The sequence below is a fragment of the Takifugu flavidus genome, chromosome 9 (assembly GCF_003711565.1).
Source record: "Takifugu flavidus isolate HTHZ2018 chromosome 9, ASM371156v2, whole genome shotgun sequence".
Classification (NCBI taxonomy): Eukaryota; Metazoa; Chordata; class Actinopteri; order Tetraodontiformes; family Tetraodontidae; genus Takifugu; species Takifugu flavidus.
This window is the reverse complement of record NC_079528.1, coordinates 5,188,764-5,211,992: the sequence shown is the minus strand read 5'-3', so window position 1 is coordinate 5,211,992 and position 23,229 is coordinate 5,188,764. Positions and strand designations below refer to the sequence as shown.

The 23,229-nt window shown below is 44.8% G+C and overlaps 3 protein-coding genes and 1 long non-coding RNA gene across 5 annotated transcripts; 3 read left to right on the top strand and 1 right to left on the bottom strand.

Moving 5' to 3' along the window:
• Positions 1 to 360: 360 nt before the first annotated feature.
• Positions 361 to 6,981, top strand: LOC130531613 (BEN domain-containing protein 4). The gene is made up of 6 exons (XM_057043690.1): positions 361 to 1,566; positions 3,340 to 3,915; positions 4,482 to 4,573; positions 4,666 to 4,692; positions 4,806 to 5,046; positions 5,529 to 6,981. Exons 1-6 carry the CDS (start codon positions 1,098 to 1,100, stop codon positions 5,759 to 5,761), a joined length of 1,638 nt encoding a protein of 545 aa, XP_056899670.1. The 5' UTR covers positions 361 to 1,097; the 3' UTR covers positions 5,762 to 6,981.
• A 479-nt stretch (positions 6,982 to 7,460) lies between these two features.
• On the top strand, positions 7,461 to 15,515 carry LOC130531404 (rab11 family-interacting protein 1). Its single transcript, XM_057043410.1, is given in 7 exon segments — positions 7,461 to 8,397; positions 9,321 to 9,844; positions 9,917 to 10,517; positions 11,055 to 13,358; positions 14,082 to 14,217; positions 14,542 to 14,638; positions 14,641 to 15,515. Coding segments are annotated over 7 exon segments (4,203 nt in total). The 5' UTR covers positions 7,461 to 8,017; the 3' UTR covers positions 14,802 to 15,515.
• Positions 15,516 to 16,105: 590 nt separating this feature from the next.
• Positions 16,106 to 18,501, bottom strand: LOC130531309 (uncharacterized). The gene is made up of 2 exons (XR_008952066.1): positions 17,900 to 18,501; positions 16,106 to 17,453 (listed from the first exon to the last, which is right to left on the bottom strand). It is a non-coding gene; the product is annotated as an uncharacterized LOC130531309 (long non-coding RNA).
• Positions 16,279 to 23,189, top strand: sfxn5b (sideroflexin 5b). 2 transcript variants are annotated; one of them, XM_057043256.1, is made up of 14 exons: positions 16,279 to 16,627; positions 18,892 to 18,960; positions 19,403 to 19,480; positions 19,584 to 19,610; positions 19,707 to 19,761; positions 19,844 to 19,869; positions 20,012 to 20,065; positions 20,181 to 20,237; positions 20,378 to 20,443; positions 20,559 to 20,649; positions 20,752 to 20,867; positions 21,029 to 21,114; positions 21,632 to 21,749; positions 21,979 to 23,189. In XM_057043256.1, the coding sequence occupies exons 1-14, from the start codon at positions 16,571 to 16,573 to the stop codon at positions 22,054 to 22,056; spliced, it is 978 nt and encodes a 325-aa protein (XP_056899236.1). In that variant the 5' UTR covers positions 16,279 to 16,570; the 3' UTR covers positions 22,057 to 23,189. The 2 variants fall into 2 exon arrangements, with proteins under 2 accessions (XP_056899236.1, XP_056899237.1); XM_057043257.1 differs by lacking the exon at positions 16,279 to 16,627 and adding an exon at positions 17,880 to 17,984.
• The last annotated feature ends 40 nt before the right edge of the window (positions 23,190 to 23,229 follow it).

The following is a 23,229-nucleotide window of genomic DNA, read 5'->3' as shown; positions in this document are numbered from 1 at the left end:
TGCTCTTTAGGTTGTTTTGTCATTTATAGATAGATGAATTTCTCATAATAAGGAAAACGCAAAAAAAAAATATATATATATTACAACACAAATTTTAGAGCGTATTATAACAAATAACAAATCAACAAAAGATAGAAAAGAAACTCAATCTCTCAAAATATTGTATTTGTATTTTTATTTATTTATTTGTATTTGTAATGTATTTGTCGGTAACTTCAGCCTGTGTTTCTTGTATTGATGATTATTCATCTATAATCTTCAAGAAAGAAAATTCGTCTGATCATAGTGCAATTATTTTAGATTCGATTTTACAGCACCACAAAAACATCTCTAATCTCATTTTAGAAGAGCAAGCATGACCTTAGCGCCGTGTCTCGTCGTTCTGCAGCAGTCTTTAATTCTATCAATTCTTAAATATTTTAAATTACTTATTACACACGGCTTAGGCAGAGAAACACAATCGCTGCTCTTGTAATCATAAACATTGACGCTTATCAGCAGCACCGCTTTTGGCTCTTTTCCGTTGATGTAGCGCCCCCGTGTGGTCATTCAAACTTTTGGCCGTCTGCGGCGACGGTCTTCAAACTGGTCCACGTTTGTCTTTTGGCGACTGCCGATCTCATAAAAGTCTGCATAAAATGAGGATTTCCGATCCTTTAATGTATCTCGTTTCACAATGTAGATATTTTTCAGGCTTTGTTCCAAATATTTCATCAATTACTCCAGGTTTTCGGTTTTAATCTCCCACTTTTGTGTATTTGCCTGTAATTTTAAACCTGCTCAGGGAAACGACTTCTGTGTTTCTCCTCCCCGCCGAAGAATTCGATTTTTAGGTATTTTTAATGACACACATTTGGAGTCCTGTTGTTCTCGGAGTGGATGACGGCTACAAAGAAGACAGCCGTGCACAAGTCCCGCCTCAATTTCCCCCTGGAAAGGTCTTGATATCGGAGCTCCCGACTGGGGATTGGAGTGCAAGGTTGTCAGTAAATTAGCCCATCCCGCAGACCGTGCATGGGAAACTGAGCCAGACATCACCGCCTGACGGCTCTTATCTCTGCCAGCACGCCACAACTGACCTATCCCTCCCACCTGGGATGAACGGAAAGATGCAGCCCGCAGATGAAGGCCCCTGCGCCCCAAAGATGTGCCGACAACAGCGGGGTCCGTACGGCAGCGCGAAACCTTTCCAGAGCAAGCGGCTGGGGGGCAAGCCGCGCTCTGACAGGTCCGCTGTGCTCGAGGTTCCGCTCTTTGGCGACGGGCATCATTTCACTTTTCATCCCGAGGAGCCCCATCATTTCCAGCCGCCGCATCATCACCATCAGCAGCCGCCGCCGCGGCAGCGCCTGCACCAGCTCCAGGAGCCCAGCGTCGCCATCAGCAGCAGCAGCCAGCAGCATCGCCTCCCCTGTGAGACCAGGCCCAACAGCAGGATCCCGACGTCCACCTCTGCGCCCGCGGCCACCGCGGCGACGGCGCCTGTGCAGCAGCGCCGCGCCGGCCGCGGCAGCGGCGGAGCGGAGCCCAGATTCTCTCCAGACTGCACCTACAGCATCAGCTCAGGTGGGCTTCCGAACTCGGACAGTGTTCGATGACTGTGGTTGGTAGAGTTGCATCTTTGCTGCGTTTTTGGTGCGTCGCCTAGTTTAGATTTAGATATTTTTGGTTGTCTTTTTTGTTGTTGTTAACAGAAAGCAAATCCAGCTCAAAGGAGAAATAAGGTCAAAAACATGTTGGTCGGTTTCTTTTTAAAGTCGATGTCTTTTGTTTGCTCTGTCATCTGTTCTCACATTTCTTTTTTCTTCCAGTTAATGACTGATTTGCTGCTATGAGAGAAGACTGCATCTCCAGTGTGCATGTGCCAAAATGAGATTGTGTATTGGCCTCTGTGTGTTTACTTATTTTTAACTCTGTGTGTGTGTGTGTGTGTGTGTGTGTGTGTGTGTGGTGTGTGTGTGTGTGTGTGTGTGTGTGTGTGTAAATACATTATTTCACGCTCATTTTTCTCCTCAGCTGCTGTTCATTAGTGGGCTGTGCGGTCCCAGAAACAAATATGTTGCACGTTGGGGGACTAAAGCAATGAAGCCAATCGTGGCAGTTACAAAATTAAAGATCATTCGTCTCTTCCTCTAACCAGATATTAATCTCTTTATCAAGGCTGGCAGCAGAGATCCAATTTGCCGCTGGTTATTGTTGCCTTTCCAGAGAGCTCTCCTTATCTCTATGATCTCCATCTCTAAAATCTCTACCCGTACCTTTTTAATTGAGAATTCCTGAGTTTTATTACTTTAAAACCTAAAACAAGCCCACCTCCTGTCACCGATGTGCATAAGTACCTACTTCCTTTCTGGGATTAACCTCATGTCCTTCTGTCAAAAAAGGGATCAGCTCACAGCTCGATTCAGCTCACAACAGCACAAACTGCGTCAGTTTTCCCAGAGTTGTGATTAAAACAAACAGAAGCTCATAAATTAGCATGTGCAGAGTGTGATGATTCTAATGAAATTTTATGAGGTTGGTGGGGAAGGTGGGGGTGGGGGGTGGGGGGTGGGGGGACTATCAGACACATCTCCACGGGTAAACACAGACAGCATGCATATTAATAAATGCGACACATCTGCAGCAGACTGATAGACAGATCTGAGTGCCGGTGCAGCAGCGGCGTCCGCCCTCATCTCCTTCTCATCTGTATGACGTGCACGTGTGAAGGAATGTGTGATCATGAGATGGAGATGTGGCCGGAATGATACAGTATTCTGAGGCTCAGCTGAGGTGGACATTTTAAGTTTATTATGAGGAAGCAGCATTATTGGATACGTCTGTCTTCAGAGGAACGGTGCGATGGAGGAGGCCGGTCATTAAAGAGGGGGGAAAGTAGCAAAAACAGCAAAAACATTTGGTTTTTAACATGTTCATTTGCTGTCCAATATGCTAAAGCGTCTATTTTTCAAAGATAGGTAGTAGTAGAAATGAGTGTTGCTGCAGGAAATAAGGAGAAAAGGTTTGAATTCCACAACATGGATGCAAATTGTTGCCATACTATATGGAATATTTTTCATCCCAAAGGAAATTATCATTAAGACTTGCTCGTCAAATGAAACAAAAAAACTGGGAAATTTGGCAAAATAAGCAGCTAACATGACAAAATGTGAGGTTAGAAAGGAGGAATGTGCAGTTTAAGTGGAAAAATGTATAGTTAAAGTGGGAGAATGTGCAATGGAGAATGTGCAATTTCTCAAGCAGCTGATGGTTACAGCTGATAAAGATCCAGAGTGTGGAATATGATTCTGCTGCCATTGATTACTAGGATTGATTTTTAAAATCTGTTTCCCTCAGAGAACCGTCTTATCCTCGATGCCTTTGCTCAGCAGTGTAGCCGTGTCCTTAGCCTCCTCAACAACGGCCGTCTCCTGGAGCCCTCCTCCTCCTCCTCCTCTTCCTCTTTCACCTCTAACATCAAGCTCGAGGATGGTGCTGCGGAGGTGCAGGGGCCTCCCTGCTCCTCGCTGGGGAAGTCGGCCCCTGAAGAGAGTTCCTCCACCACAGATGTAGACGAGGAGGCCCAGCAAAGCCATTCCAGCCAAACCCAGACTTCCGCCATCCTCCGCATCTTCACAGACTCGCTGCAGAACTATCTCCTCTCAGGTTCTGAGCAGCAGCAGCTGGCTGCACATCTGGAGAAGGACCAGTGTCCTCCAGCGGAGCCCGGCTCTGGGGTTTCTCCTATGAGACGCAGCCTGGGAGGCTGGGGCTCGCCGACTCCCTCGGACTCTTATGGCCACCCTTCGTCCACGCTGCCCGAGGAAGAGGAGGAGGAGAGCTGCTGTCCGCGCTGCCTGGAGCTGGAGCAGGAGGTGCTCTCTCTGCAGCAGGAGAACGAGGACCTGCGCACTCGACTGGAGAACATTCCAGGTGCATAATGAGGTTTTTGTTCATACTGAGGACAAAGAAAACACATTCTAACTGCAGAATGTGATCCTGGTAGATGACTAATTAGGTCTGATTATGTCTGCTGGTCACCTCCCTCTATAGCTCTTGTTTTTCTTTAAGAACTTCCCTTCATACAAGGGGTCAGTTTCCCTCCTTTGCTACCTGTTTTGGTGCAGGTGAGGTTCTTCCTCTTTCCTCTTCAGGAGGTATCCATAGAAACAATCCGGAGATTACTACAGGACTCATTAAAGGTTAGAGTAAATCAGGGATTGAAGCCATTATATTTTCTCTTTAGTTAATCTCAATGATGTTTTTTAGGGCCGTTTTTTTTTCTGGGATTCATTCTGCAGATTTGTCCAAATATTTTCTTCTGTTCTTCCAGCTGCCTTTCATTTCCAGGGTTATTTGAGCCAAAGTAACCAGAGCAAAGCCAATCCCCTCGCTTCTTCTGTGTATTTGTTCGGTAGATTGTCGCAGTGCAATTTTTTCATCCCCTCTTCTTCAAAAGGATGCTGTGTTTGTAAAATCGCTGGCTTCTTTTCACGCAGTTCCCTGTCAGAACGTTCTCGACTACTTCAGAAGTGTTCTTGAGTTCAACAACCAGCTGATGCAGACGCTGCCGGAGGAGCAGCTGACTGAGGTCAGGCCCCCAAACAGTCACATCACAGCCGCTTGAAACGTTCTGACTGTTTGTTCTGACTGTTCTGGTTTTAACTTCTTCTGTCTCCACAGGAAGAAGAACGACAAACAGTTTTTGAGGTCTGTATCGTTCTAAAAATTACTACGGATTGAAGCAGTCATTGAAAGCTGCGTGAAAGGTTATATTAATGAGGTGCAGTAGCTAAATCCCCGACCCTGATTCCCCCTCACAGGGCAGTAAACAGCTCCTGGAGAACTACCCTCTCTTCATCACTAATAAACAGTGGGACGAGGCCGTCAACTCCTCCAAGAAAGACGGCAGGCGGCTGCTGCGCTACCTGATACGCTACGTTTTCACCACTGACGAGCTCAAGTTCTCCTGTGGTTTGGGCAAAAGGAAGCGTTCGGTGCACTCGGGAGATTCCGGCCTGGAGAGACGACCGCTCAACCCGGTCAAAGTCAGCTGCCTCAGAGGTACCTACAGACTCGACGCTCTGGCCATGATAGGATGGATTGGCAACAACAGTGCATATTCTCTGTAATATCAAATGAAGTCATTATCAAATTAATCTTAAATAGGACATCACATTTAGCGAGTGAATAGAACTGGTGCAAACAGAAAACATTGTGGTCCAGCCACAGAACCTTGTGGGACTGCGTGAGAGTAGAAAACAGGAAGTGGAGGCATGCTGTTGACCCCTGGCTTCACATGCTACATCATGATTTTGATCACTTTAAACTAGTCATTAGTTGTTTTTTTTAATAATAAAGCTACATTTGAAATACCATTTTCTACTCATCCACTAACAACAACTTTCGACTGTAAATGAAGGTCTCAGACACCCTTGAAAACGGTGTTAAGATTCCGAGTCCTGCAATCCCCATCCTCACCAGTAGATGTCAGCAGATCCTACGCAGTTTAGTAGGTAGTAACTCAGATTTTCACCTGCTGGCAGAGTTCATCAGGATGCACTGCGCCTCAAACCCAGACTGGTGGATGCCCTCGGAGGAGCAGATCAACAAGGTGTTCAGCGATGCGGTGGGTCACGCCCGCCAGGGCCGAGCGGTCGGCACCTTCCTGTGCAGCAGCGGCAGCAGCACCAGCAGCCTGTACATGGACGGCTTTGACGGACACCTGTCCCAGGACGAGCTGTATTTAAAGGGCTTCCAGAACGGCCAATCGGACTGATGCTGAAAGAGGACGCGAGAGACTAGAACCTGTAACACGACAGCACAGCTGAACGCGTTGATCCTCACTCACGCAAAAGGAGGAAAACATTCCAGGATGGGATGAAGCAGAAAGGATTGGCCCTCTGAAGCACTATCTATTTTTAGTTTTATAGCCTTTTGTTATTTTTATACTTGAAATTTCAAACGCTGAATTTGAGTCTTCCATTTGTGACTTTTTCTATGGTTTGAGCAGCCGGGCCAGTCTGGAGTGAGAAGTTCCAGGGTGTTTCAGGTTGTTTTTACATGTTCCATGAAGTGGTGCGGCTCAGAAAAGGATCGTTCCGGCTCAGCACCGTTACTTTCTGAAGGATTTCTTTCCTGATGCATCCATCTTGTCTCATTTAAATCACTTCTGATGTGTCCATTCTATTCGCAGGGGAAAAAACGGCAAACATATTGAAGATATGTGAAGTTTTTCCAACTTGCTCATGTTCAACTTCAATTTTGGTTGAAACAAATGTAGCTTGAGCTTCTTTCAGCAGTTTTTAGGCTCAATTCAAATTGGTTCTTTATAGTTTAAAAGGACAATAAAATTAGTTGGTTTGTGTTGTCAGCTTTTGGACTTTGTAAGAATAAATATGGTGAATTTTTATTTATCCTATATATTTATATAGGATAACGTAGGATACCGCCTTAAATCTTGTTCAAGACTTTCGCAGAAGTAAAATATTGATTGTGTATAATCAGAAATATATTTAAATAGACCTTTTAAATAATTAGTTCGTGATCCAAGAGTGGGAAAAAAACAACTGCTTCTTCCTGAAGTTCTGCACTTGTGCACTTTTGTGAATCTTATTGTGACTAAAGCTGCCCCACAATGAGAATTCTGCCCAGAATTTGACCACTTCTGTTTGTAGATGCGTGTTATTTATTATTTCTGTCTCCATAACGTCCCTTTCTTATGTACTGGATTGTTAAGTGCTGCGTAAACGTGTAATTTAAGGCGCAATGTTGTGAGGTGTCCTTGAAATCTTTCGCCAAGTAGAAATGCGCCGCAGAAGCCTGAAACGCTGGGATTCTGTTGTTGTGTTCCTGTTCTGAATGTGAGCATTTATTGATATTTACTCCTCTAGATGGCTGTTACCAACACTGTGAAACACCAGTCGGATTTTATAAATCAAAGTTAATAGATTCTGTTGTTTTTATTTATAATAATAAAAGATGCATTATTGTCTCCTAGTTTACTGCTCTATCTATCATCTATCTATCTATCTATCTATCTATCTATCTATCTATCATCTACTATCTATCTATCTATCTATCTATCTATCTATCTATCATCTATCTATCTATATCTATCTATCTATCTATCTATCTATCTATCTTCTATCTATCTATCTATCTATCATCTATCTATCTATCTATCTATCTATCTATCTATCTATCTATCTATCTATCTATCTATCTATCTATTTATCTATCTTTTCCTTAAGAATTACAATCTGGAACAAAAAATCTTTACTGTAAGTGGAAGAAAAAGCTTCATTTTTGAGAGCTAAATTACATTTTCTGATCCATTACTTTTCTGGTTTTGTGGAAATTGGAAGCAGATTTCCAAAAATAATCACCGATCTATTATGGGTGTCCACTAGATGGCGGTGCAACACAAAATTAATTTAACTTCTAAATTATTTCAACGACCGGGCTACCGGTTATTAATAATACCCCAGCTGGCCGGAGTTAAAAGGAGGGCGTGTTGAAGTTCCGTAAACTGGCTTTTCACGAAGAGTTCCGATGATGCGTTGATGTCACGCTTGCTGACTGGACATCTGCAGCCTGCAGGGGTGTGTGCGGTTCTGACTGTTTGGGTTGCGTATTCCTCTTTAATTCTGCTGCAGCGAGGGGTAGCTGAGCCCTCTCGTATGCGGGCCTGCTGTTCTGGCTCGGGAGGAGGGCGGGCCTGAGCACGATGAACAGATTTGGGACACCGTGCAGACTGATGCGGCGGAGGACTAAAACGCGCACTTCGCCTAACTTGGTTTGTATTGATTGAATTTTGGAAAAGCTTCCAGCTGATCACGGGTCTAGTCGGGCTGCTTTCCGGGGAGCTTTAAACTCGCTGAGACGCACCAGGCGACTTTGGAGACAGTGCAGAGGTGCGTTTTTCAGCAGCGCACAAACTAAAGGCGGGCGGGGACATTATGTCTTCTGTCGGGCGCTGAGGTGGGGGAAAAAGGACCGTTAATCCGCCTGCGTCATCGTGAAGCCGTCCAAGATGATGTCCCTGATTGATCTGGACGATGACCAGAGGTGGGTGCCCACCCACGTCAATGTCACCGTCCTCCGCGCTAGAGGACTCCGAACCAAGGGCAAGCATGGCAGCCGATACCTCTACACCATCATCCAGGTGGGAAAGGAAAAGTACACGACCGGGCTGGTGGAGAAGGTGGAGGTGCCCGAGTGGAACGAGGAGTGTTCTTTCGAGCTGCTTCCGGGCATCCTGGAGGACGGTGGCCGGGACGCCTACCCAGCGGGCAGCGCGGACCTGGTGCTGACAGTCATGCACCGGGTTCTGATCGGACTGGACGTGTTTCTGGGACAAGCCATCATCCCTCTTGATAGGATATTTCAGGAGGGGATGTGTCCTCGAGATGAGTACGTTACTTATAACACGTGTAAAGCTGTGCAGCAGGTTTTTGGAGAGGTGCTTGATACATATTATACAATGAATAAATAAACATTCTACCAAGAATATTATCACTGATGATACAAGGCGGCAGTTTCAGATTAAAAAAAAGAAAAGAAAACTGTCTTCCAGGCACTCAGTATTCATTATTTAACAGCTGGGAGAATAAATAGCAGAAGTGTAGAGCTGCACTAAACCTTAAACCTACATTAATTCCTGCCTGTAAAAGATTCCAAAAGCAGCAGCGACCTGGAAAAGAAGCTGCTAAAATGCATAATTGGGATTTCCTGAGACATTTTCCTGAAACTATAACGTATTTAGTGACTTATTCTTATCAGTGCAATATTTAATCTTGCTGACTGTATTTCGTTATATTCCAAATCATGTTACTCACTAAAAAGTCACATTTTCCATCCCCTCTTTTAAATAAGTGAGAAGAGCAGAGGAGGCCAGATAACTCTTGATAGCGACTGCAGACGTGTTCTTGTTGAATATTCTTACAATTTCTGCAGCTCTGAATGTGATGCACCTGGTTGTGCTTAGAGCTGTGCCACAGGTGATTCACAAGTGAAACGTGAAACTCTTCCATGAGCAACACAACCCGTCTGTCTTTCATTCCTCAGCGAACTCCCGCTGTTAGTTTTGGCTCTAAAGAACGTTCGTTTCTCCACTTAAAGGATTTAGGAGGCAGGAAGAGATGGAGGGTAGCATAATCCTCATGTCATGAATTATGTTAATGGGTGTGATTTCCTGCTGTGAAGCGTGGAAATCGATTTGTTTCGGGTATCAGTCCCTTATACGGTATTATTGTTACTGAGGGATATGAGGAAATTGTTGATCAGAGGAAATCAGGGTGGGTTGTGAGCTCATTTTGTCATTTTTCTGGCTTTAGATGGTTCAAGCTTAACTCAAAGTCTGGAAGAAAGGAGAAGGAACGTGGAGGTCTGCAGGTGACGGTGCAGTTCACTCGCAACAACATGACGGCCAGCATGTTTGACCTCACCATAAAGGACAAGCCCCGCTCCGTTTTTGGCAAGCTCAAGGACCGGGTCACGGGCAGGAAGAGGGGGGACGTGGAGTCTTCTTCGGCTATCCTGCCAGGACGATACGCCGCCCTCTCGGGATCCCTGGGGCAACCGTTGGGAGAAGTGGGTGGAGGCGCCCTGGAGCCACCAGATGCGGAGATAACAGAGGAGAAGAAGAGCAAGATGAAAGAGTTTCTGAAAGGCAAACTGCGCAAGTCATCTGACACCAGATCATGTGCATCGCTGGCTTCAGAGGGGAGCGGATTTTCAGTGGCCAGTGATCAGCCTCCTCCCAGTCTGGATCTGCTGTCGGACCCACCCAGCTCGCCCATCTACTCCACCAAAGTGAGAGTGGATGCTCTTTATGGAGAGACAGATTTGGCTAAAAAAGGTGAGTTTAGGCCAGAACGCCATCTGTCATGTGTGCTGGCAGATAACGAGGCTAATTTTCTTCTTCCAACAGTTCTGACCAGCCAGCACACCACAAATGTTCTTACACACAAACGGGCCTTCAGTGACGAGGCAAGCAAAATCAAAACATCCTTTTCTCGAGCAAATCCTGCAATGGAGTCTCTGAAAGGCGCGAGCATGACCCAGTCCAAGTCTTCCGTCTGCATAAATGGGAGCCACGTGTACGACTCGGAGCCCTCCACTCCAAGGGGCTCTGCAGCCCATCCATGCAAACTGGTCCTGCTGGAGAAGTGCACCCCGCTCTCACGATCTCTTCAGAACCTCACCAAGAGGAGTGAGGACAGAGGGTCGTTTGCTGAGGGCAGACGCTGGTCCTTTGACAAGGTGAAGAAGGAAGAAAAGGAGGAAGAGAAAGACCCTCTTTCCTTATCTCCTCCGGCTCGGACGGGGTCTCAGCCTGTGCAGGGAGCGACCCCAGCTGTGTCCTCTACTGCAGGTTCTCCAGACAAAGGAAAGAAACCCAGAAAGATGCTGTTCTCCACAGGAAGGTGTGAGTCCCTCCCAGCTAAATCAGACCTGAACCAGGCTCCTTCCTTGTCTGACAGGAGGCTCAGAGGCTGGTTTGGTTCTGGTGACTCCCAAAACAAGCCAAGGTGAGTTTGGAGCATCCCTGTTCACCCCTGGGATCTACGCTGTTGAATGTAAAACATTAGACGCTCCGAAGGCCCGTCTTCATTCGGTAATCTTGAAGTGACCCTTATGCCTGCTACTTTGAAATTACTTTGATTTCTCCATTTTGGATTCATGCTGTATCGTTAGTTCATGCTACACACTCATGCTTTACTTCACCATTTCAGTTTTCCAAGAGTTCCATTAAAGATGAAAACTCGTCATCATTTATTAAAACGATCTTGCATCATGCGCAGAAACTCATTCTGCGCATGACTCATAGAGAAGCATTTGCTTGATTATTTTTGCAAATTTGCTTTATGGTTTCTGCTTCAATTTCTGTTACTCTTCACGTCATTTGAACAGTTTTACATCAGCTGCTGTTACTCTGCTCTTCTAGCAAACAAAATTCCACAATATCACTCATATTCTGGTTACTGTCTGTCTGTATACATTCCCCTTTTGGTAACCTAGCACATTATGAACTAAGCTAAGTTATTATGCGCTATTTTCCTCTACAGGCTGGAGTTTTCTCCTAAGGTAGAAAGCAGCTCAGATGTACCCCCTCCCATCCCTCCTCGCTCCCCCGTGCCACCTCTGTGCTCCCCTCCCTCTACCTCCCCCTCTAGTATTTTCTCATCAGATGACAATCATCTTTCTCCCTCAATAAACCCAGTCCCACCTTTGAACAGTTTCCCTCCAAACTTGCACCATAACCCCTTTTTTGAGGAGCTTCTAGCTGAAGAATCCCAGAGGTCTCCTCCTTTTTTACCCTCTAACTCCCCCTTTAATCACACAGCTCTGCCCTGCACAGCTAGCCCTGCTCACGATGCTAATGCAAACATAAAGAGGGAGCGCCCCAGACCTATAGCTGGACAGATATCGCTCCCCGCCCAGCTGCTCACGCCAGGTCCATTGGACCCCTCCAAGGGCTTACAGTCCTTGTCAGATTGCACAGGAGTATATGAAGACTCGTTCGAAGCCTTTGCATCCAGCCGTCTCAATTCTCCAAAAGCAAGTCTTCCTCCGAAACAGTCAAGCACTAGTCCAGTTTCATCTCACGGCTGTGGTTCCTTCATATTTAACGATGCACAAGAGCTGCAAACGTTTGATGAGGAGCCTCCACCTTTGCCTCCAAGGAAACCTGTGAGAGCTCCGGTGAATGAAATGTGCTCAGATGGCTGGTTGCACAGAGGTCAAGAATTAGCAGTCCACAAAGAAGCCTTCCTCCTCTCGCAGACCGGCGTGGCCTCACGGCATCGTGGGAAAGAAGGTGACCACCACACTTTCCCAGACTCTCACACGAGCAGCGAAGCGTCGGACATCAGCTGTACCTCCCAGCCTTCCACCGATATCACCTCACCTGTGCCCATGTCTGAAGAAAAGCTTCAAAAGTTCAGGTACGAACCTTTGGAAGATAACAGAGATTGTTTGGGCGGGATGTTGTTTGAACAAGATCTCTATGGACGTGCTTGTTTAGGGAACTACCGACAAGCTAAAGTCAGCACCCATCATTTATCCATCAATGCTGAAGAAACAAAAAGTAAGATCACATCCGTCAGTTCAGCCTCCAGAAAGCTTCTTGACAGTGTGTTGCCTGTTAAAGATCTCCTCAACTTGTCATCTCTTCCCTCAAAACCAAGTTTAAAGGTGCTAGATGTTCCAGCTCCACAAATGGAGGAAGCAGAAGCTTCTCCTCTTGGAGCCACGCCCACAAACAATGGTTCCTTCTCCATGAACCTGGGAGATTTGAACATGAATGTGAGGAATTGTGATTCCAGCCTTGCTGATTCAGAGAGTTCCTCTCAGACAGAGGCGGCTGACATCCTCAAAAGCGTGAGAAATTGTGGAGAGACTCCTCCAAAACTGACACTGAAAGGTTCTGGTAAAGCAGAAGCACTTCCCGAGGTGTTTACTTTGAAGGACACCTACATAACAGGGATGAACTCTTCTTTTGAAATAACCACACTGATGAACAAACGGTGCAAAGGCTCACTGGGTTGCCAATCTTGTCAGTGTGAAGTTGGTAGTGTGAAACCACCAAATCAAGGATCCTGTTCCCCAGCTCTTGATTTAGGAGCTGATACAGGAGGATTATTTGCTGATTTTAAGAAGACGCCTGTCGACTTTGACGACAATGGAAACCTACAAGAAAAACCCAGCCCGCCTAACCCAGCTGGATTATTCCCTGGAGTGATCAGTGCACGTATTAGACCAAAACGAGTGTCCCGGCAGAGCAGCAGCAGCAGCCCCAGCAGCCAAAACAACAGGGACGATGGCGGATTTGAACAATTGCTGTCCCTTGTTCAAAGTATTTCAGGGGCCAATGAGGGGCCGTTGTCCTACCAGCCTGTGAAGTCAGCGCTGTCCTCGATACTGGCGTGTAAAAATCAGTCAGATCTGCATGGAGATCATGTTGACGAAGCGCAGGCCCATCCAGACACGGAGTCCCGTTCAAAATCGCCTCCACCGTCGATCGAAAACTCCTCCAAATTCTCTCAAGTCAGTTTCGAGGACCTCCACGCTAAAGTAGCACCACCTAGGAAAACCCCTTCAAAGACAGAACCAGAAAATATATCTCCCACCATCTCCTCCGAGCCCCACCCCGCCCATCCCTTTGGCCCAACCTTGCATCCCTCAGGGCCCAGTGCTGAAGCTCGCACTGCTCTGACAGTAGCTCCCACCTCCTCCTCCTCTTCCTCCTCCTCCTCCTCCTCCTTCACCACCTCCACCTCCAACACTGACCAGTCCCTGGTTGATGCACTGCCCTCACTTTTGCCTGAGGAGACACAGCCAGCTAGCAACCTGCCTCATCTGGAGAGCAGGTGAGACCCCTCAACACTGGGACATGCAGGTTGTTTCAAGACGAACTAGAACAGAGCATAGCTGAGAGTTCCACATCGGTTTTTTTTCTTTATTTGCTGGCTGGCTTGTTTGCATTTATGATTTCAGGTTGTTTGTTTCCCATTTTGCACACTGGCTGGATGATACCTGCTGCGTCGCTCTTGGTGTTGCTTCACATTTATGCCGCACATCTCATGAGTCAGCTTTTCAGTGACATGTACGGTTTTATTCTTGTTCCGCCACACAGTTGTGTCTGAATTAGATCCTGATTTTTTTTAAAACTGCAATTTCTCTCCTCAGAGAATAGTATGTTACCTAAAGGCCACTTTGGAAATATGGATGCTTCAGTCACGCATCAAATTGCTCTGCAGTTGCAATTCAAAAACTTTTTGTTGCAGTTCCTATAGCTTTTAGCTATAGTTAGCAGTTAGCAACACCATCAATAGAAACAAACCAAAGCTTTTGCTTATTTCTTGCTTTAAAATAAGCTGGACATAGATCACTGATATATTGTGGAAAATAATTGAATACAGGGTTTTCATGGTTTATTGATGTTTATTGTTTTATTTAAATAAATAATCATTTTTAACCAAATTTCTCGCTGAAACCTCTGATCCATCGCCGCTCGAGTCAAGAAGTTCGGCTGAGTGAGTGGAAATTCTGCCATGTTTTACCACACAGTCCCTGTACTGACCTTTTCACAGAACTCATCCAGTGAAGCCGTTAACCTCCGGCCAGTCAGAGAAGAAGGAGAGTCGCTCAGTTCTGGAGAAGCTAAAGTCTACCATCGCTCCAGGATGGAGCGCACAGCAGGTTACAGCAGAGCCTCAGAAGATTCAGGTATGCCCAACACAACTGCAGATGCTTTATTCTGGTTGGCAGCTCCCTGTTGGGCTTTTATTCAACATCGGAAGGAGATATGCTGACTTGCTGACTCCACTTAATGACCCAGTTCTTTGGCCCAGATTAGAGTTATCTGCTTTTAGAAAGATGGAATTGTTCTTCTGATGCAACAGACTGAAATGTTCTACAGTTTTTCATGGATCAAGAAGGTGATTTGGTTGGATTTTGTTGAAGAAACCATAAAATATCATCATTGAACCGCCTCAGTCAAGATCAACCCATTCAGATTTCTAACATTTAGCAACACCTGCGCTTTTTCAGGAGGTGACCGAGGACCGGTCGGCCCAGTACCAGCACCTGACCAACATGGAGCTGATCTCCCTGCTCCTGCAGCAGGAGATGGACATGCAGAAGCAGCAGGCGCCTCCGAGCAGCAGGAGGCGCAGCTGCAAAAGTGCGAGGCAGAGCTGAGAAAGGTCAAGTCCCAGGTTCGGGACCTGGAGGACTACATTGATAATCTTTTACTGCGGATCATGGAGCAGACGCCGACCCTGCTTCAAGTGCGCAGCAGACACAAATGATTGCACTGACGCAGTGTTTCCACGGTGATGGACTCCGACTCTCGGCTGAAACTGCCTTGTTATTGAATGCATGCAGGTTAATTCATTACTTGGCAGAAAACACATAGTAGAGCACTTTATGAGCTTCTATCACAGAAGATGCCAGAGATTACTTTACTCACGCTTGCTAGAGTCATTTAAGATAGTCAGCTGCTTCAAACTGCTTTCATTGTAGAAATTAAACACAAGCTAGATGAAAAATTAAATAGATCCAGAGTGAATTTGAGGTTTTTATGTGAATAATTCTTGGCAAAATATGTCAATTCAAGTCACTCCAAGATTACAGCCCACAGTGTTGTCGGGAAATCCCACATTTGCAAAGGTTAAACTGACCTAATTTGTATGTTTTAAACTTTTAGGAAAACTCCACATGTCAAATAATAATGCAATTTGAATGTGGGTTAAGAGGGAAAGCTGGTGACCCATAGTTGGATTCTTCTCTATTTTCTATCTTAGTACCTAGAAAATATTGTTTTCATCAAAATATAATTTCTATTTTATTGAATCTAATTTTTATTATAACTTCTATCCATGCAATAAAATAGTTGCAGTAAAAGTAACAATCATTTATTTAAATTAAATGTCTTTGTGATTATGATATATGCCCACAGAAGATGCTTTATGTGACCACAGAACTGTAACATGATACAAATAAAGTGCCCATTGTGAAAGAAAGGACCTTTCATCGTTGGATTGTCTGATCTGACCTCAATGGCTGCAGAGAATGAATCCTGTCATGTTGCATGATGCATGGGATATTTTATACACATAGACGACTAACTATCTTTATATGATCTATGGATTTCTTCAGTTGTAGCCACCTCTCTCCGCTAGGTGACGCTGTTTACTGCACATGGAAACTTGCTGGTTCAGCACCGATCTGCGTTTCTGCCCAGCTCACATGCTGCATGTTGCAGCCTGCTGCATTTTCTCCCACATGCTCACTGGCCCTCAAATCAGATGGACTTTATTCCACCAAATAAAAAACACCATTGCCTCAATGGTAAACATTTATTTCTTCTAATTTTGGTCCCTAAAATACCTAAAAATGTCAGCTTTACACCGCCTCCGACAATTGATGATAACATTTTAGGAACAGAAACCTGTTTCATATGTGCAGTAAACATATAATAAATAACTTTCTGTGTAAATATGATGCTAACAGTTAAAGTTTATGGCACTAATTAAATTAATAGATGTGATCAGTTTTCACCTCTTTCACTAAGACAGTTATATGTAATCCTGCAACAGACACAGACAGAAGGTTCATGTTTCTAATACAGAACAAAGAACATTTATTAGTCTCTCATCCGTATCAAATGTGGCCAGAACGTAATAAAAAATAGTGCAGCGATGATGGAGATCTCGTCTATTTGCTGCAGGTTGTTCATTGTCCCGTTGTTATGGAAGGAGCCCCATAGCAGCAGCATCATGACGCCTTTCTTTGGGCCCCACCTCCTCACATGTTGATGAATCGGGCAACTCGGACACCTTTAGAGGCATCAGCTGTTATCTCCCTCCAAGATCAATGGGTACAGTTACGCAATAGCTTTCGCCTTATCGATTATTTGGGATGTGTAGTCATGCGCTTCAACTTTGCCAGTGTTAATGGAACAGAGAAGACTACATGTCCCGGCAGCCCCCGCGGCTGGTTGCTCCGCGAGTTGGCTTGAGTGTAGTTGGAAATTCGTTCATGATTCAGTTCATTAATAAATAAATACTTGGGTGTCATGGCGGAATCTGCAGCGTGTCCTGGTTTCCAGCTCGGAAGACCACGTTACGACCAGGTGAGTCTTGTCCGTCCTCCGCTGCATTGTTGGCATTTTAAAGGCGTTCGGGGCTGAAAACAGCTCCATCCTCCGCCCTTCGCTCCACCGCGGATGCTGTTACTTCCCTGCAAAGTTGCTTTGATACGAGCTCTCTTTGTTTTGTTGCAAATCTGGACCAACTTTCGCTTATTTCCCAGTGGGTCCGCGTTAGTTTGGACTTTCTGGTGTTACGCGTCGTGACATGTTGTTTATTATCAGAGATGAGGAACCAAGATAGTGACAGTGATGTTACACTGCAAACTCCATTTTAATCACAAACTTTTGAACATGCTCTTTACTTTGCACTTTATTGCACTGACGATTACTTTGAACGTGTTTTGCTTTTTTGTTTAAAACAATAAAATCAAGTGAAGAGCTCTCGTCTCGGAATGAAATCAGGCAAATCTGGGACTTTTGTTTTTTCTCGGCCAAAATGAAACCAAAGCAAGTTTCCCTTTTTCCAGAAGCAAAGTGAAACTTGTCTTGCACAAGACGCTTCCTGCGGACGCGAGTGTGACTGAGATGAATGCGCCGCTCCAGATTGACTGAAACCAATCACTCAATTTCACGTCCCTGGAAATGAATTTACAGCCCAGCCTTGACAGGTGACCTTCACACCTGCTGGGATGGTGCATTAACTTTGAGTTACTGCCACTGAAACCCAGGCGGAATCGGTTAATATTAACCGGGTGTTCCTGCACGGTGCAGAGTCCATATGCAGATTAGGATATAAGTAAACTATCTCAGCTATATTTTGGTTTTATAACTGGCTTTTACGTGGGGTCAGGCCGGGTCCGAGATGACCCTGTCAAACAAGATAGAAACGATACAGTTAGAACTGCAGCCTCAAATTCAGTGCAAGACAAAGAAAAAGGCAACACATATTTTGGAAATAATCAGTCACGTACAAACCAAAACACTAAATCTCTGGGATCCACTCTTCATAATATGGAGTCTGACTCTGACAACGTCTTTTGTTTTGTTTTTTTTACTCGTCTGCAACCTGAAATTCCCGCCGGGTTGCCCAAGGTGCTGCAATCCTTTCAGCTCTTTTCATCAAAATTAGGCCAGTCCTGGAATCAGCATGAATCTGGCTGTTCGTGCTTCCTGCCGTGCTTCTTTCCCCCCTCTCTCCTGCCCTTGTTGTGTTCTCTCCTGGGAGATGAGGCTCATGCATAATTAAAGCGGGCTCCTCACACAGATCCCGTGTCTACCCTGGTCTTATAAAACAGCACTGCAGCACATACGGACCTGTCAGAGGAGTAGAACAGCCGAGACGGGGCAGAATCTCTCAATTCCCTTCCTTTCTGCTATCGCCAAGCGGATAAATAAAACCGTAAGGCCGTTTTTATTGCTTATTTTCAGCCCTTCGTTAGTGGTAAACGTCCAAAACCATCTGATAGAAGTGGCCATGTTTCCATCCATCTGGGCTGTCAGAGAGACTTTTGGCATCAAACCGCTCCGGAGTGTTTTCAGTGTTGGCACACATGCCGTTGGCATACTGATGAAGACTGCGAAGGGGGCAGAAGAGAGGGGTTCCGCACTTCCACTCAGAGGAATGTGCTTGTTAGAGGATTTTTGAATCTTTGTCAACAGAGAACAGAAGCATTTAGTGCATTTTTACAGCCAAATCCAGACTGATCACCTTTAACCCCCCCCCCCCCCCATAGATGCTTTGAGGGAATTGGCAGGACCCAATATTAACAAAGATAATAAAATTATGCATAGAACACATATTAGACCTTTAACTGGGACCTAAACCGAACTTAACATAGTTAATTATTTAATGTAGTAGTTAAAGTAGTTGTGAATTGTTGAGACTCACTTATCAACATCAATTGTTTCATTCCTAATAAAATAAGATTAAAAGAAACACCCGTCTGAGTCCCAGTCATTAGCCTCCATCCTCGACTCCAATCGTCCGCTGTGAGTAAAGGAGCGTTGTGTTCTGCTCGCCTCTCAAGTCACCATTCACACACTCCATCGTGAGTGTGTTGTGGGTTGCCATGGTGAATAGTTACTAAAGCATTACTGTCCAATGATGCTAAAACCTTTCAGTGGGTTCCACAATATCTGCATCCTCAGCATGTTTGCAAATATAGGAGTGTTATTTTTTTTAAATGTATCTGTATATTTAGCGGCTCTAAATTCACAAACTATTGTTGAGCATCGGTTTAAAGGGGAACTGATGATGTCTCCTCTGCTCTTTCTGCAGCATCTCAGTGTTATGTTGTCTCTTACAGGGTTCGTTCCTCGGTCGCCTGAGACACTTCGTAGATATCATCGATCCCAGGACCCTGTTTGTGTCTGAGGTAAACACGTATGGTGCAGTAAATATTCTGTAATAAATATAAGAATGAGTAAAACTTCAATTTGTTTAGGTACTGGTCAGAATGCTTCCATTATGTAGGCTTTCATCACATCAGTCGTCAGGTTTTATTAAAGCAAAGAGTGAAACCTCTCTTGCTCTTTCTGTGGTGAGCTGGGCTCATTAAAAATACCTCGCGGGGTTCACGGACATCTGTAGGTCGCAGGGAAGGAACAAACCAGCTGCTGCAGCTCCGTGCACGCCGTCCCAGTCTGGCGTGATAACACAATTGCAGTACCAGTTTACCACCTATAGAGGGCAGCATACGTGATGATGCAAAATATGTAATTGGGGTACTTTCCTCAAAAACCTTTAAATAACAATCCTTAAATAACACATTAAAATGTTGTGCACTGTCAGATATGGTATATTTTCCTTGTACACAGAAACAACTGAAAGACTGCATCCAGCTACTCGATGACTACAAACACGGTACGCTTCCTCCTGGTGTCTCCAGTCATCAGGTCAGTACTGATGCTGATATCACAGAGTGTGACATGACATGCACCAGTGGGTTACAGTTAAGATTACCTGTACATCTTCTACTTCTGGTGCCCACCTGTGCAGTTGTGGGAGGCCCAGAAGATCAAGCAGGTAAGTGAAGGCTCGCTAAGGTCAGCCGCACCCCCACACTCTGAAGCCTCCGGGCTCCGGAACGCATGAGGACGATGTCACGCTCTCTGCACACAGGCCATCATTCATCCCGACACCGGAGAGAAGATCTTCATGCCATTTCGAATGTCAGGTACGACCTCTGATGAAGATCTTCGAGACAAAAACCCAATCATCTGTCAGCATTTCAGCACTGAAAGTCATTTCTCACGCAGGTTACGTACCGTTCGGAACCCCGATTGTAAGTCGCACACAGACATCGTACATGTAACCGATGCATTGTTCTCAGATCTCCATCTGCACAGTCTCGTTTGGAGATGAATGAAATGAGACTTTGGACTTATTTTGTCCCAAAATAAGCTCTTATTCCCGGTCTCATTCAGGTCATCGGGCTTCTCCTCCCAAACCAGACAGTGCTCTCCACCATTATATGGCAGGTAGAGTAAACCCATGCCTGGATTGTGTCCATGCTCTCCCTGATCCCACCATCCGGGCTGGCATCTTCCTCTGAGTCATTTCTTCAGTCTTTTGTGGTTTCTGTTGTTCCCTCAGTGGTTGAACCAGAGTCACAACGCCTGTGTGAACTACGCCAACCGCAATGCCACGAAGGTAAAGACCCTGCTTATCTCTCAATGTGAAGTTCTTTCACTGAGGGGTTCCGCAAGGATGACAGGTCCTTCTGAAAGTCTTTGACCTGATTTCTTCACTGCGGGAACGAGATCTGATGCAGGGTTTCTATCCCCCTTTAGCCGACACCTACATCTAAGTTTCTTCAGGGTTACGCAGGAGCCGTCACCAGCGCTGTTTCTATAGCTGTGAGTGAGCTCCGTCCAACATTATTGCTGCAGCACCGTAATCATGGCAGCTTTTCTTTCTGACTCGGGATTTTAAAGATACGTTTCCATAAGTCTACCTGTGTGTGTTTGATAGGTGGGGCTGAACGTTCTGATTAAGAATGCCAACAAGTTGAGCCCTGCCAGCAGAACCATCATACAGAGATTTGTCCCCTTCCCAGCTGTAGGTGGGTTCCAGAGGGTCGGCCGGTCAGCTTGTTGCACGACAAGATAGCGTCCTCTTGTCCTCATATTTACTCTGCACAAACTGCTGTTTTCTGAATCCGCAGCGACCGCCAACATCTGTAACGTGGCCTTGATGAGACACAGCGAGCTCTCCGAGGGGATTGACGTGATGGACAACAATGGCAACGTGGTGGGATCCTCAAAAGTTGCAGCGAGACATGTGAGCACTTTATCCTGGCTTTAAAAGTGTGATGGGGGGGCTGACGGGGCATCATTTTCGGCTCAGCTCATGTGTGTCAGCGCCCATCTGCTGTCATAAAAGAAGAATTAAATCTGATTTACCGAGGCGTGTGCACAATGTTCTTTCACTTCTCCCCCCAGGCCATCATGGAGACGGCCTTCACACGCGTGGTTCTGCCGATGCCCATCTTTGTGCTGCCCACCATCATTATGTCCTACCTAGAAAGGTTTGTAATTTTCTCCATAAACTTGTAAAAGCTGAAAAAACTCATCTGTTGGATGACATCGGCTAAGCTAATGTATTAGCATATCTTAAGTATGTAGCTGAATATGATGGACAGGTGCAGCTAAACTGACCTTGCTATTGACAGCCTCTAACTTTTAAACTTTCTCTGAAGCTTTAATATGACATAATTTAAATATATGAATGATGTCTTTTGCATCTAATTAAATCACGTAAAAGTGTCCTTTGCTCTCATTTTCTGTTTATCTATGCACATGATGTGGCTCAAGGTGCCAAAACAATGGAATAATAAGAAGACAGCATTTCTGTGAATCACTAAACCTCGAACTGAAACTTCCCCACACATTTGGACAGATTCTTCCACCCACTAATTGTAGGAAATAGCTCCCCTGAAATACAAATACGATGCTTTTCTCAGCATCCCAAAATAACCCGCAGTCGTCCTGATTCACACAGAAGGTTCACGCTTTCCTTTTTTAACGCCATCTTTGTTGGTGCAGGCTGAGCTTCCTGCAGAGGAACCGCAGGTTGATGCTGCCCATCCACAGCTTTGTGTGCCTGCTGACCTTCAGCCTCTCACTGCCTGTCGCCATCAGCCTCTTCCCCCAGATGTCTGAGGTACAGTGAGGCATCGATCTGAAGATTCTGCCGCAGCTTCACGCCCAGACAGCCCAGCGAGCAGCTGCGGAAAACACTAATTAAATTAATTACACACCACTTAAAATGCACAATTTACCTACTGAGCACAAGTTTAAACCCAGCTCTGCCTCATCTGATGCCTGAGTAAAAATTTAAGGTCTTTGAAGCTCAAAGGGATGCTGACATTTTTACCTTTGATTTTTTTCAGATTGAGGTTTCTCGCCTAGAGCCTGAGATCGCCGTGGCAACCGAATGCAAGTCAGTGACCTACAACAAGGGTTTGTGATTAATGTTTGTGGTGAGGACGAGGAGCAGAGGGGACAGGAGGACGAGGCTACAGTGGGAAGCAATGATCCATAACCATATATCAGTACCAACAAGGTATTTTATAGTATGAATCCCAGTGAAAATGTTATCAAATATGGAAGTTGTTTCTGTGTAAGGATGAAGCCTTGTACATAGAAATAACAACAAATCCCTTTTAAATCAGTTTTTATCATTATACCTTTATGATCCTATCTAATTTATGATGCAATGCTTAATAATATATTTGAACTTTAACAATCAACCATGACAGTGTTTGCCAACCCTAGAGTCAGGTGACTGAATTGGAACCTACTTAAACTTGACATATGAATGTGCAGTTGCATCACATCCCGAGTTTTTGTTTGAACCAACTGGAAAACAGCGGGCACATTTATTTTTCAGGAAATATATTTTTCTGTTTGTGCCATAAATCTTCTGCAGAAACGTACAACGTTGCGTGGTTTCTGCCCTCTTGTGGCCAAACTGGAGACCACACCCACCTAAAAATGGTATTTAGTTTTTTTTTTTTTTTTTTTTACAATTTACAGTTTCCGTAGTCAGGTATTTACTATGATCCATTGTCATGCTGATACTGATGTGATTGCAATAAATTAGCACTTATTTAGTCAGGGTTTTCTCTGGTTTTATTATGATTAAATAAGCTTTGAGGACGTCTCAAAGAGGAAAACATGCAATAACAATTCTCAGAGTTATTTTGTGCACTGAAACAACAAGATTGCCACCATTAGTGGCTGTACTGTACTGCAGAGACCGTACTATTGTAGATGTAAACTTATTTACATACTGTTTTAACTAGTATTTGGCAGCCATGAAATGACTTTCCACAAAAATGTGACAGTATTTTAAAATGCATCTTGGCATTTTAATCTAGTAACTTGTTTGTAAAAGTATTTTATTCCACACTGACTCTTCCTTAGACAATTATTGTATTCCTTGTTCCATTGCTCGTTTTGTATAAAATCACCATCTATTAATAGGTTGTTAGCATTTTTAAAGGCAATACTTATTTTCAAATGTTTGGAAGTCAAACTATGTAAAATAATATATAATGATTATATTGGTATATATTAAATAAAAGTGCACAAATCATAATTCTATGTTTGTTCATTTCTATCACACATATCTGTGAAGG